The 15,341-nt window shown below is 38.7% G+C and overlaps 1 protein-coding gene across 4 annotated transcripts in view; it reads left to right on the top strand.

The window, feature by feature from the left end:
• Positions 1-15,341, top strand: part of ptprga (protein tyrosine phosphatase receptor type Ga) — a 514,388-nt gene that overhangs the window by 480,084 nt on the left and 18,963 nt on the right. For all 4 annotated transcript variants that reach the window (NM_001329864.1, XM_087272537.1, XM_087272538.1 and 1 more), the window contains 9 exon segments: positions 636-732; positions 3,404-3,486; positions 3,583-3,717; positions 3,802-3,936; positions 6,675-6,847; positions 7,125-7,260; positions 10,749-10,895; positions 12,832-12,925; positions 15,202-15,278. In NM_001329864.1, coding sequence (NP_001316793.1) covers positions 636-732; positions 3,404-3,486; positions 3,583-3,717; positions 3,802-3,936; positions 6,675-6,847; positions 7,125-7,260; positions 10,749-10,895; positions 12,832-12,925; positions 15,202-15,278 — 1,077 coding nt within the window.

Raw genomic sequence — 15,341 nt, forward strand, 5'->3', positions numbered from 1 at the left:
AGTCTGTTATTAGACAGTGTCGTGTATTCACATTTTAATGAGAGATCAGTTAGGAGTCAGAATGTCAGCTGTGTTTGCAAACTGAAGAGAATATTTGTGCTAATTATAGAGGTTGTCTATAATATTGTTTGTCACACGTGGTAGGGGTGACGCGGAGGCGCAGTAGGAAGTAGTAGCTTGCTGTGTTTATAATGTATTTGAAAACACTTGTGGTGCTTTTGAGTTGGGATAGAGGTTGGGTGATGGACAGGTTTGGTGGCATGGGTAGGTTTAAGGGTAGGTTAAAGTGTAAGGGATGGTCAACAGTGTAATTAAAAATGTAATTACAAAAGTTAATTACAGATTTAATTACATACAGGTATTTAACCAAGCATAAGTACACAGTAAATACATGTATTATACACAATAAGTACATAGTAACAAACTATTAATTCTTATGTAAGTACATATTAGTTAAGGCCACTTAATATAAAGTGGGACCAAAGTATTTGTTTGCAAACGTCCCTTGGCATTTGATTTCAATTATGCTTACATAAGATGCATGTTTAAGAACTAAGGAGAAAAAAATATAAATTCTAACTTTTCAGCTGCATCTTATGCATGATGGCTTCATTATGTGCATGTGTGTGTTACAGGAAGTACAGCGCTGCACAGCTGATATGAAGATTACAGCAGAACACTCCAATCATCCAGACAACAAGCACAAAAACAGATACATCAACATCATCGCCTGTAAGTCTTTTAATGTTTATACATGTACAGTTGAAGTCAGAATTATTAGCCCCCCCTGTTTATTTTTTCCCTAATTTCTGTTTAACAGAGAGATTTTCTTAACACATTTCTAAACATAATAGTTTTAATAACTCATCTCTAATAACTGATTTATTTTGTCTTTGCCATGATGACAGTAAATAATATTTGACTAGACATTTTTCAAGACACTTCTATACAGCCTAAAGTGGCATTCAAAGGCTTAACTAGGTTAATTAGGTTAGCTAGGCAGGTTAGGGGAATTAGGCAAGTTATTGTATAATGATGTTTTGTTCTGTAGTCAATCTGAAAAAAATGTTGCTTAAAGGGGCTAATAATTTTGACCATAAAATGGTGTTTAAAAAATTAAAAACAGCTTTTATTCTAGCTGAAATAAAACAAATTAGACTTTCTCCAGAAGAACAAATATTATCAGACATACTGTAAACATTTCCTTGCTCTGTTAAACATCATTTGGAAAATATTTAAAAAAGAAAAAAAAATCAAAGGAGGGCTAATAATTCTGACTTCAACTGTATATATATCCAGAGCTGAAGTCATTATTATTAGGGCTCCTGTAAAATGGTTATACATCTTTAAATTTCTTTTAAAAATATTTTAGCTTGCGTTTTACAGAGCAAACAAATTTTCACAGTATTTCCTATAATATTTTTAGTTTTACTTTGAATTTTAAAAATGTTAAAAAATTGTTAAACATTTTTAAGGTCAATATCATTATCTTTCTTGGGAAATATATATTTTTCGATTGTCTACAGAACAAACCACTGTTATCTAAAACTTGCCTAATTATCCTAACTTTCCTAGTAAATACAATAAGCTAGTTCGGTGTTTAAACTGCACTATTTCTTCATTTCTTTCTACTACTATTTCTTTTCTCTACTAAAAATAACAGCTTGCAGTACTAAGATTCATTCATTCATTTTCTTGTCGGCCTAGTCCCTTTATTATTCTGGGGTCACCACAGCGGAATGAACCGCCAACTTATCCAGCGTGTTTTTACGCAGCGGATGCCCTTCCGGCCGCAACCCATCTCTGGGAAACATCCACACACAGAAATACACACATACACTCGTACACTATAGACAATTTAGCCTACTCAATTCACCTGTACCTCATGTCTTTGGACTGTGGGGGAATCCGGAGCACCCAGAGGAAACCCACGTGAACGCAGGGAGAACATGCAAACTCCACACAGAAACGCCAGCTGAGCCGAGGATCTAACCAGCAACCCAGCGACCTTCTTGCTGTGAGGCGACAGCACTACCTACTTTGCCACTGCTTCGCCCAGTACTAATATTTTTTAGCTAAGACATTTATTCCACAAATAATATGTTTTTGTATTGTTTTAAACAGTAGATTTTCTTTTAAACCTTCTATTAATCAAGGAGTCTAGAAATAAAAGTGATGATAATCATGTTTTATGAACACCAAATGTGCATATTTGAACAATTTCTGAAGGATCGTTTTACATTTAGGAGTGGAGTAACGCTCAGTTCACACGGGGCTACAGCATCAATGCTTGACGGACAACGTGTCTGAAGTTGGGCTGACGCGATCGTCATAGCAGCATCAGCCAATAAAATTAGTCCGCAATTGGCTACTTTCTGAGCTGGGGTATTCGCGTAAAAAAAAGTTCTGATTGGCTGACGCTTTCGTTGGTGCTTAAAAAGTTGAGAATTTTCCAATGTATGCAGCCATAGATATATACACTAGATATCGCATATGAACCCTGGGCATGAGTCAATACCGCCGCCATATTTATACAGTGCTCCCAGAACAAATGTCATTCAACCGCATTTAGTCAAGCCTAAAGCCAATCTGAAGATGCTGGACTTTCGCGCTGCGTACAGGTATAGTAACAAGCTAACAAAGAAAACAAAGCACGAAGACAGAACATTTCATAAGATTTAGTTTTTTATGATTTTGTATGTTATGTACTTTTGTGCTCAACAAGTAACGTTATTAATGATAATACAGTCTCTTACTGCACTAACCATAAGGCAAAAGTAGCACCAACTTGCACTTAATAATAGCCTTATGCTAGTTTTGTTGAATAAAAACAGCAAACTATGTAAATTTAATATGACAACAAGTCGCTGATACCAGGAGCTTGTATTATTGTCGGCTAAGTGAAGTAACTGCTAGTAATTTATAAGGCTGTCCGATAACATAACAGTACCTGCGCCTAAAAGTGCATACTGTAAACCCTAAATAATTGAATTTTACAAATGTTATGTACCATTTAACTCAGAAAGGTGGATATGCACATTAAGATGCAGAGATATCGATGGTCCACACGAGTCGTTCATGACGTAGATTTATTAACTAACTAATTGCTCCCTCCATTAAAATTAGAAGTTAAATATTTGCGTACTGACCACTGGGAAAACTCCCAATCATAGATATAGGGATAAATGTTTACATATCTATAGCTCCGAATGGCCAGTCCTCCACTGCACCTTGGTCCCTTATTCATTTCAAAGGAGCAATACCCTGTACTAAAATGGCGGCTCTGTTGACGCATTCCTTACAAAAGCATAGGCATGTAATATATAATTTCAGTGTTAAACTACATATTTAGCCTGTGTTCTCTTCCATGTCTCTGAGCATTCATCTCTCTTTGTTCCCCCAGATGACCACAGTCGAGTAAAGCTCAGGCCTCTGGCAGGCAAAGACTCCAAACACAGTGACTACATCAATGCCAACTATGTGGATGTGAGTGAAATCTGTTGTCTGGCTTTTCTTTTCTCATAATGACCTGACTGTGTGTGTGTTTGTGATGTATATCTACTGTGTTTCTCTCCTCCACAGGGCTATAATAAACCCAAGGCCTACATCGCAGCTCAGGGCCCTCTCAAATCCACGTTCGAGGACTTCTGGCGGATGGTGTGGGAGCAGAACACTGGCATTATAGTCATGATCACTAACCTTGTGGAGAAAGGCAGAGTGAGTTAGCACAGCCACTACATTTTCTCAATCATCTGATAATCTTATGTCCGCTCTCAACTTTTTTATTATGGTGTTCTGCAGAGAAAATGTGACCAGTACTGGCCGTCAGAGAACAGTGAGGAGTATGGGAATATTGTGGTGACGCTGAAGAGAACCAAAGTAATGGCGTGCTACACACTCCGCATCTTCACTATCAGAAACACCAAAGTAAAGAAGGTACACAATGTTTTTATCTCTCTATATTTCTCTCATTCTCATACCAAAAAAAAATGTAGCAAAAATGGTAACTTTTAAAATTCCTTAACTAATTAAGAAACAAACATGTCCGATTATATTTAGCTCTTTCCCTGCCAGTGTTGTTTTTTTTTAAGTTGTTAGCCACTACCAGCATTTTTGAAGATTTTCACCTACGTTTGGCGGCCCTCAGAAACTTTTTTGTAAATTTTATTGCATTGTATTGCCAGATATTTCATTTTATTTACAACCAAGTATGTTATATGTAGATTTTTTTGACATTGTGTATAGTAATTTTAAATCTCTTCATCTGTTTTATGGTTTGTTATATTTGTAAGTTGTGTAAACTCTCAGAAATAAAGGTACGAGAGCTGTCACTGGGGTGGATCAAATTTGTACCTTAAAAGTCCATATTAATACCTCAAGGGTACTTGTTAGTACCTAAAAAGAACAAAAGTGTTCCTCTTAATGTATACTTTTAAGGTACCAATATGGTCCCCCTTAAGAAAAATGTGTACCAGCCCAATGACAGCTCGCGTACCTTTATTTCTAAAAGTGTAGATCTTGAAACTTTAACAAGATTTTTGTATTATAAACAAGACTATTTGTACAAATATCAATAATTATATATCAAATATTCTCTTGCTAAGTGTCACTGTATGATTTAAAAAAATGTATTATAAGACTTGTTTAAATGTGTCGATTAATCTAATTATCCAGTTTTGTTTGTTTTATTTTAATGGGGTGTTCCTAAGATCTAAACTGATATGAAAAAACAGACAGATTAACAGTTGTGCAGATTATTTGCTGCTTATTCTGACTATTTATGAGCATTTATTTTAAAAATGACCTGATGGAACTGGAAAAGGCACTTTTCTTGGAATGATCAAAGTAGTCATTATGCACAGTTTGACCTGCTTTTTTCTCTACCTGTGAGAAGGATTTTGTCGGGGCTGAGCATTAAAAGCCAGAGGAAAATGTCTTAAGAAGCTTATGCGAGGTCCTGGCCTTCACAGCGTCAGTGAGAGTGATCTGCTCTCTCCGTAAATCTCTTTCATAATGCATACCGAGGCCACTGGCAGCAAAGGAAGAAGCTACTTTTATAGCAGCCGCTTAGATTTGAGTTAAGCTGCCACTATTTTCAGTAAATGAAAATGCCTTAGTGGTATATGGTGGTTTTATGTATATTGTTATTTATTTTAAGATGACACATTTCTATATTTCTTGGTTTTCATTTTGAATTTCGAGAGCTGGTGCTGGTTTTGTATATTATTATTGTCAGTTTTGTGGGTAAGGCATTACCATAGCCGCATTTCCACTATCGCGCCTATAGCGAGTTTGCCAGGGCAAATTGTCACTTCCGGGGCAAATTGGGGCTAAACCGGGGCTTCCTTGGGCCAGCCTCCAGCCTTTTTCCGGCCCGCCAAGTTCCTTGGGCCAAAGAGGGCCAGCTGGGGCTTCAGGGCGCAGTGAAAAGAGAGGCAGAGTTTGCCCGAGTCTGGTAGAGATGGCACGCCACCTTTACACTAGTTTTTCGATCGCACACAAGTATGCGGTAAAATAAATAAATAAATAAGGGGAAAAATATAGCTGGTCAATTTAAGATAGGATATTCCATAAAACACCTTATAGGCTAGAGGTCTTTTTGCTTATGATTGCCCCTATGTTTCCCTTTTAAGTGTAAGGCTGTTGATAAGGCTGAAGTGATATTTCTTTGCTGCATCTTCCGTTGTGTTTCAATAACGCATAATAATCTTTACACCATATTAAAGACCCAGAAGCCAGTAACTCTCAGCTGTCAAGAGTTTTTGTTTAAATGTTAAAATGGTGTGTTTGTGCATGAAACGTGCATGTTTAGATGGCATGTGTGAGAGACCGGGGGAAAGAGTGTTCGCTTGACAGCTCTGTTGATGGGTTTCTTTCTTTCTTTCTTTCTTTCTTTCTTTCTTTCTTTCTTTCTTTCTTTCTTTCTTTCTTTATTAATTTATTTATTTTGGAGATAATACAAAATATGAATACAACAGAAAGACATAAAACTTCGACCCCTGATTAATAAAGGGACTAAGCCCTTATGAATGAATGAATGAATGAATTGATTGATTGATTGATTGATTGATTGATTGATTGATTGATTGATTGATTGATTGATTGATTGATTGATTGATTGATTGATGGATTGATGGATGGATGGATGGATGGATGGATGGATGGATGGATGGAGATTGATTGATTGATTGATTGATTGATTGATTGATTGATTGATTGATTGATTGATTGATTGATTGATTGATTGATTGATTGATTGATTGATTGATTGATTGATTGATTGATTGATTGATTGATTGATTGATTGATTGATTGATTGATTGATTGATTGATTGATTGATTGACTGTGTTGGGACAACATGAATAAATGTGTGTAACCCTGCATTTTTTAACAGTGTAGTTACCTAGCGGGGGATCTGATTCAAAGATTTATGCTAAGCTAAGCTAAAAGTGTTCTCGCTAGGCTTGGAGATCAGCTAGTTATGGATTCAAAAAATGGTGAAACTCTGCAGTTTAACTTTAGGGAAGCTGTACAATGAGCCAAATTTTCCTCCAAAAAAAGGTGAAGTGTTCCTTAATGGAAAGATATATATAAAATATATAGTATATAAATATATTTGTTATATTGAAGAACATTTGGATGTTCAAGGGTCATGTGGTTTGTTTGTTTGCAGGGTCAAAAGGGGAACACTAAGGGCCGTCAGAGTGAGAGAACGGTTCTGCAGTATCACTACACCCAATGGCCGGACATGGGTGTCCCAGAATACACTTTACCCGTGCTCACATTCGTCAGGAAGTCTTCTGCCGCACAGACCCCAGACATGGGCCCCATGCTTGTACACTGCAGGTAAAACCCACACACACATTTGAGTATTGTTTATAGTTTAAATTTGTATTTTTATTTTTGTATCTTTATTGGAATGACATCTGGTTAGGGGACCACCAATGAAAACTTGTCTTTGGGCTAATTTGGCTATATTTACCTTCTTGGAGAATGCTGATTAATGTATACTGTCCCTTGTTGTGAAATCAAATAAGCAAACATTCCTACATCTGATTTAATGGCTGAATAGAGTAATAAATGCACTGCCTCGTATGACATCCATGTGTTTTTTTTCCCTCAGTGCCGGTGTGGGCAGAACAGGAACATACATTGTGATTGACAGCATGCTACAGCAGCTAAAGGATAAAGGCGCTGTCAATGTGCTCGGCTTCCTCAAACATATACGAACTCAGAGAAACTACCTGGTCCAAACGGAGGTGAGTCAGCTGACAAGGGGTCTGATTTATACAATTTGAGTAGAAATTGAACGTACACCAGAACGTATTTACATTTATTGATTATTGATCGTTTGTTGAAAATGCTTGGCTCATTTGATGATTTCAAGTCTTTCAAGTCAAGATGTCCAAAATCTTTACACATATTGACCCAGAGGCTGTTTAGATGCAGGTCACTGATGAGAAGATGACCGATGTTTACTGTATGATGACCGAAATGGCCTTATACACTCAGCAGGCACAAGAGGTCAACATGACGTCAGATTGATGCTGTACCCTATCGTTGTGGGGATGTTGCATTTTTTTTTTAAATGAATATCAGGTTAATGTCAGAACCCAACGTCAGGCCGACGTCAGTGTCCAATGTCCAACCTAAAATAAACCAAATATCAACGTCTAATGATGTTACAGCTTGACATTGTGTGAACGTTACCACTTTGATATCTATCAGATGTTGGATTTTAGTTGCAATACTTGTCCAATAAACGTCAGTATTTGATGTAAATTTTGGCCGATTTTGGTCACTCTCTAATAGAGATCTGTGCGGGACTAAATTTTGAATCCCGCTCCCGCCCGCACCTGCCAGGTTTTAGCCCGAACCTGACCGCTCCCGCTTATATTCAGCATTTGTTGTCCCGCTGCCCGACCCACTCAGTTTTCTACCCGCCGCGCCCGATCCTGCTAAAGAGTGGGGGGAGAACAAAACCGGAAACCACCCAGCTATACAGAGTCCAGACAGCCTATAACAAGCTGTCTGTATAAACACACACACACATAAGCACCAAGCACACACACAGACAAAGCTCTCTCTCTCTCATTCGCGCGCGCACTAACACACACAAACACACACATAAGCACCAAGCACACACACAGGCTAAGCTCTCTCTCTCATTCGCGCGCACACACACACCTCTCATTCACGCGTGCACACACACACATATACACACACAGGAACAAACAAGCTAAACACAGCATCGCGCTATTTCATTTACACACATACATACTCGTGCTCGCTCCGGAGTCGGGAGCGATATTGCTAGACGGCCCGCTCCCATCCCAATTTAAACCTGTTACCAACCGCTCCCGCGCTTTATTTGGAAATTTATTCCCGCGCCGCAGAAATCTGTGGGACAGCCGCGGGAAAACAGACCTTTACTCTCTAACAACCTAAAATCAACCAAATATCAGTGTCATTTGACGTTGTTATTGGACTTCAAAATAACGTTTTCCCTAGATGCTGGCTAGACATTAATTTTCACCTGACATCACAACCTAAATCTAACCTAATATTAATGTCTTATGACGTTTTGTGCCTGCTGGGCAATAACTGAATTAAATTGCACTACAGAATGTTACGTTAACACACCATCATTTTTTTTAACAGCGTAATACTCACAACTCACTTCTTTACTTTAAAAGGTCTACTTTTTACTCATCCTTTGAATAATATTTACAACAGATACTATTACTCGCACTACATTTTTAGGGGTTAAGTATGATTTTTCATTACTCTTTCCACCACTGACAATAACACGTACAAAACAAAAACATTTTCAAAGGCGTGGTCTAATGCTATTTCAAGCATTCTGAGTTATTTACTTTGTTAAAGATTTAAATGGGGTGAGGCAGTGGCGCAGTAGCTAGTGCTGTCGCCTCACAGCAAGAAGGTCGCTGGGTCGCTGGTTCGAACCTCGGCTCAGTTGCCGTTTCTGTGTGGAGTTTGCATGTTCTCCCTGCCATCACGTGGGTTTCCTCCGGGTGCTCCGGTTTCCCCCACAGTCCAAAGACATGCGGTACAGGTGAATTGGGTCGGCTAAATTGTCTGTAGTGTGTGTGCGTGTGTGTGTGTGGATGTTTCCCAGAGATGGGTTGCGGCTGGAAGGGCATCCGCTGTGTAAAAACTTGCTGGATAAGTTGGCGGTTCATTCCGCTGTGGCGACCCCGGATTAATAAAGGGACTAAGCCGACAAGAAAATTAGTGTTAAACGTCAATGAAAAATGCTAGCAAAAAGAACCTCAGTGTGAACTTGTCTTTAGACTGAGTGTGAGTCTGGATTATATATGTTTGGTTGAATCTGATTGGTTCATTTAAGACTACAAAGCTTGTTTACATTTTATTTATAGTGATATCACAGGTTGCAGTCAATTGTAGAAAAACAGTTGCGACTCATTAGCCCAGCACCCGCCTCCATTAGCACTGCGTTTATCCAGAAAGAATCGTAGAGCTGTATCTTCATTTATTCATTAATTTTCTTGGCTTAGTCCCTTTATTAATTCGGGGTCTCCACAGTGGAATGAACCGCCAAGTCATCCAGCACGTTTTTACGCAGCGGATGCACTTCCAGCAGCAACCCATCTCTGGGAAACATCCACAGACACACACACATATACACTATGGACAATTTAGCCAACCCAATTCACCTGTACCGCATGTCTTTGGACTGTGGGGGAAACCGGAGCACCCGGAGGAAACCTACGTGAATGCAGGGAGAACATGCAAACTCCACACAGAAACGCCAACTGAGCCGAGGTTCGAACCAGCAACCCAGAGACCTTCTTGCTGTGAGGCGACAGCCCTACCCACTGCGCCACTGCATCGCCAGAGCTGAATCTTTCCTTCATAAATTGTGTAAGACTGTTCAGTAAAACTTATCAGTGATACGAAGGATGCTGTAGTACTCTATCCCCCGGTTTCACAGACATAGCTTAAGCCTAGTCCTAGACTAAAATGTAAGTCTGAGCTGTTTCAACTGAAATAAAATTGCACTGATTGATTTTTAAATAAGAGGTGCCTTTGTTTTGTTTCAAGATGCACACCAGTAATGTTTTTTTTTCTAAGCATGTTTGTAAAATTTACTTAAATGTCCTAGTTGAACTATAGTCTAATCCTGGCTAGTCTAAGCCCTGTCTGTGAAACCAGGCCTACATGTACTTAAGATTAACATGGGATCAGCCAAAACTGGGTGTATTTGCTCACATTTAATTAAAAAACACATAATATTAAGGGCGAAGCAGTGGCGCAGGAGGTAGTCCGGTTGCCTCACAGCAAGAAGGTCACTGGTTCGAGCCTCGGCTCAGTTGGTGTTTCTATGTGGAGTTTGCATGTTCTCCCTGCGTTCGCGTGGGTTGCCTCCGGGTGCTCTGGTTTCCCCCACAGTCCAAAGACATGCGGTACAGGTGAATTGGGTTGGCTAAATTGTCCGTAGTGTATGAGTGTGTGTGTGTGTGGATGATTTCCAGAGATGGGTTGCGGCTGGAAGGGCATCCGCTGCCTAAAAACTTGCTGGATAAGTTGGCGGTTCATTCCGCTGTGGCGACCCCGGATTAATAAAGGGACTAAGCCGACAAGAAAATGAATGAATGAATAATAATATTAAGTGACGTGATTGCATAGGAAATATTCAGCAGTAACTAATTAGACGTATTACAGTACTTCTGAATAAACAAGGCCTCTGCCTTTGTCCGTTTAGGAGCAGTATATCTTCATCCACGATGCCTTGATGGAAGCCATTCTTGGGAAAGAAACAGAGGTGCCCTCGAGTCAGCTGCACAGTTACGTCAACAGCATCCTGACGCCGGGCCCAGGGGGCAAAACACGACTAGAGAAGCAGTTCAAGGTGGGCACCGTCTCTTTCTTTATGCAAAGTATATTCAACAAGCAATTTATCGGTGGAAACTGTTTGCAGAACTGCCCTGCATGACATACACTTAGCATATCACAACACTCATGCTCACTCGCAGTTCAATTTTAATGCATATTTATGCTGGTCGGAATTTTGCTTTTATCACTTCATGCTTTATCGTTTCACACCTGCGACTTACAAGCCAAGCCTGACAGGTTCTGTGCGGGTAAAATGTGTGATATGTGGTTTGCTGGAGTTTCATGAGTTCATGAAATGTTTTATTAGGCCAGATAGTCCAGCTTTTTAGAGTCTTTTTTGTTCAGTCTCAGTGGCTGAATATAAATCACTTTTTATTTGGGATGCTACATATCAATACAAAGGTTGGAGTGGCAGTGCCTAATATAGTGCAGGGCTCGAAATTGCGACCATTTTGGTCGCATATGCGCCCGAAAATTCATCTATGCGACCTCATAATATATCTGGGAGCATTAGTGCGACTGCAGATAATGATTGTAGTGCGACCTGTTTAGATTTTTTTCTAAAAACGTGCTGAATTGCTCTTCCCTGCCGCTATATTGGTTCATATTAGCTGTCAAGGCTTTCCGCTGTTAGGTGACAGGGAAGGAGCTTTTATGACCACGGGAAATGCAAACGGCTGAAGAGTGAAAACTTAAAGCACGCAGGTTTGCAAACCCCACCTAAAGTTGAGGCGCAGATGGGAGCGATCATGACATGTGGTGAATATTGATCCACCAGCTGAGATCAATCGAGTACGTGCTTTTCGGAGGAAGCGCCCGAATCTCGATGCGTTTCATTCACTGCGTGTTCAGCGCAAATGTCAGCTAAAAGTCAAATCTAATACTGTACATATCATCGCCAAAGAAGCTCGTCTTTACTAAGTTTACACTGAAACTGCGGCTCATAACAAAACAGCGGTATTGCGCCGGTGGTCATTGCAAGAATCCTGCTCTGCCTGCTCATAAATTGGGTCGGCTAATTCAACTGCTTTTCCACTAACACAGAAAAATGAAAATCAGCTCAGACTGAACATTTAAATTGACACAAACTGAAACCAAAACTTTTAAAGAGTGATAGAAGTGAGACTTAATTTCTTTTGTCTATTCTTTCTTGAGGTGTATATATATATTTTTTTTATTTAGTTACTGATGACTGTTTTGCAGCTTTCAGCCTTGAATTTAATTACTTATTATAATCTTTTGTTTGTTTTGTAGCAGAAATATTATTTATTAAACTGACATGCATAAACAGCAGAACAAAATATATATTTCTTACTGCAATGCTTCATTTTTGTTTGATGCAAACTATACATTTCATAAAGTAACAGACTTTTATAGCAGATAACTTGCATTTAAGCACATTCAAGGCAGCATGATGATGACAAATGTATTCCATTGTTTCTATTATTGTCATTTTCATCATCATTAATATTTAATAATTATTAGACATTCATTTTGGAACTATTGCACACAAATATCAATGTCATCTCAGCATTAGTTAGATAGTTGTTTCTGGTTTTTATTAGTCCTAAATGATGTTGTTTTAAAATACAATAAATCCCTTAAAATACAATTTGCAGCGGTGCTCATTCATTTTTGGTGGGTGCTCCTAAATTTTTTCTGGTGCTCCTAAATTTTTGAAGTTGGGAGCACCGGTGCTACCAAGTAAAAAATATTAATTTCGAGCCCTGTAATGCATCTTTTTATTGTTTAGTTAAATAAGGAGTCAACAACAGTTTTGATAGTTGTTTATTTGTTTGATTATTTGTCTCCTGAAATTCACGCTAATTATTGTTCTTATACTGGACATTTAACCTTCCTGTTGAGTTCAAATGGTTAGCGTGGTCTTATATGAGAGATTTACTCTACTTTTCATTTGAAAAATTCAATAATTATTTGTCTTTTATCAACAGTTGGTGACTCAGTGCAATGCAAGATTTGTCGAGTGTTTCAGTGCTCAGAAAGACTGCAACAAGGAGAAGAACCGCAACTCTTCCGTTGTACCATGTGAGTACTATAAACCAAAATATAAAACAATGGTCAATTAAATAGTTTGCCCACATTTAGGTCATCCCAAAGACTTCTGTTCATCTTCAGAGCTCAAATCAAGATGGGTTTTTATACAAACCTAAAAGACATTCATCTATATTCATCCAAAAAAGCAAACTTTTTATTCATTCATTCATTCGGGTTAGTCCCTTTACTCATCAGGAGTCGCCACAGCGAAAATGAACTGCCGGATGCCCTTCCACCTGCAACCCAGTACTGGGAAACACCCATTATTTGCTCTTCACATGCACACACTTACCCTACGGCCAATTTAGTTTATTCAATTCACCTATAGCGCATGTCTTTGAACAAGCAAACTCCACACAGAAACGCCAACTGACCCAGCCGAGGCTTAAACCAGCGACCATCTTGCTGTGAGACGATCATGCTGCTCACTACGCCACTGTGCAGCCCTATTATGTTTCCGTTTTTTATTATTCAAATGGCCAAATTCTGAGAAAAGTGGAATGTGCTGGCCAGTTTGTTATTTGCTTAATAAATTACACTAGGCTACAGTTTTTAATTTAAAACTTTTTTTCTAATGATATATGATGTAAAAGGCAAGGCAAGGCAAGGCAAGTTTATTTATATAGAACATTTCATACACAGTGGCAATTTAAAGTGCTTTACATAAACAAGAATAAAAGAAACAAGTAAAATAAAAATAAAAACAAATAATAAAAATGAGTAAAAGAAAACACAAAAACAGATAAAATGTGATAAAAGAATGAAGAAGAAGAGAAAGACATAATAGCGCAATCTGTCGGACGTAGCACAGTGCTCATTCAGTAAAGGCACAGCTAAACAGATGTGTTTTCAGTCTTGATTTGAATGTGCCTAATGTTGGAGCACATCTGATCATTTCTGAAAGTCCAGCAAAGATTCCAGCAGTGAGGGGCATAGTGGATGAAAGCTGATTTACCATGCTGTGATTGAACTCTTGGAACTTCTAGTTTATATGATCCTAAAGATGTGAGTGATCTGTTGGGTTTGTATTCAGTGAGCATATCTGTAATGTATTTAGGTCCTTGGCCATTTAGTGATTTATAGAACAGTAACAATACTTTAAAATCTATTCTGAATGTAACTGGCAGCCAGTTACAGTTTAGAATAAAAAAAACATCTATTTTAAAAACAAATATTTGTCATATTTCTTTATTCTAAATATTTGGGAAATTATTTTGGTACAACAGAAAGTGTAGTTATGATGATCATCTGACAAGCTAATTAATTCAATAAATTCAGCTAAAAATAGTGCTTAAAATGTCACCTAAATTCAGTATTTAAACCTCATAATTAAATACAAAATGAGGCGAATAACTGCAAAAAGATCCACTTTTTGAGGAAAAAAGAATCACCCCTTTCACCAGCTTGACTACGGGCCTGCTACTATTGGTTTTCCAGCATCCATCAAGCATGGTTAAGCTTTTGTGACCAAATTTGAATGCTATAAACATTATAGCAATGGATTTATTTGTCCTCTTTGTTGAATAGTTTTGGGTGAAAAAGTTGTCAGTGGAGTGACAAACATACCTGACAATATTCATTTAATTTCATTTTTTTTGTCGGCTTAGTCCCTTTATTAATCCGTGGTCGCCACAGCGGAATGAACCGCTAACTTATCCAGCAAGTTTTTACACAGCGGTTGCCCTTTCAGCTGGGAAACATCCACACACACCCTCATACACTATGGACAATTTAGCCTTCCCAATTCACCTGTACCGCATGTCTTTGGACTGTGGGGGAATCCGGAGCACCCGGAGGAAACCCACACGAACGCAGGGAGAACATACAAACTCCACACAGAAACGGCAACTGAGCCGAGGCTTGAACCAGCGACCTTTTTGCTGTGAGGCGACAGCACTACCTAATGCGCCAATGCTTCGCCTACCTGACAATGTACCTGCATTAATGATTCAAAGATGAACGCATTTCTTATGGGTTTGGAGTGACATGGGCATGAGTGAACAATGACGTCATTTTCATTTTGTGAACTCTTTAAGGATTATCAGCACTAAAGTATCTGTCCTCACTAAAATGTCAAAATAATAGTAATGTATTACACAACAAATGTATGTATTGTGTACTGCAGAGTATTTACTTTGTCTTTTGCACACACATATGTTATTTAGTGGAACTGCTGTTCTAGTATCTAAACTGCAACAAAAATGATCTTGTTTGAGCTCTCGCTCTCTCATTCCGCCATCCTGATTGGCTGTTTTTGTTCCTCTCAGCGGAAAGAGCACGTGTTGGTCTCGCCCCGTTGCCTGGGATGAAGGGCACTGATTACATCAATGCATCTTACATAATGGTGAGTCCCCAACACCCCCACTACAGTAAAACATTAACCAATCCTGTAATTTAAACAAACATT

The sequence above is a fragment of the Danio rerio genome, chromosome 11, assembly GCF_052040795.2.
Source record: "Danio rerio strain M-AB ecotype USA chromosome 11, GRCz13ab, whole genome shotgun sequence".
Taxonomy (NCBI): domain Eukaryota; kingdom Metazoa; phylum Chordata; class Actinopteri; order Cypriniformes; family Danionidae; genus Danio; species Danio rerio.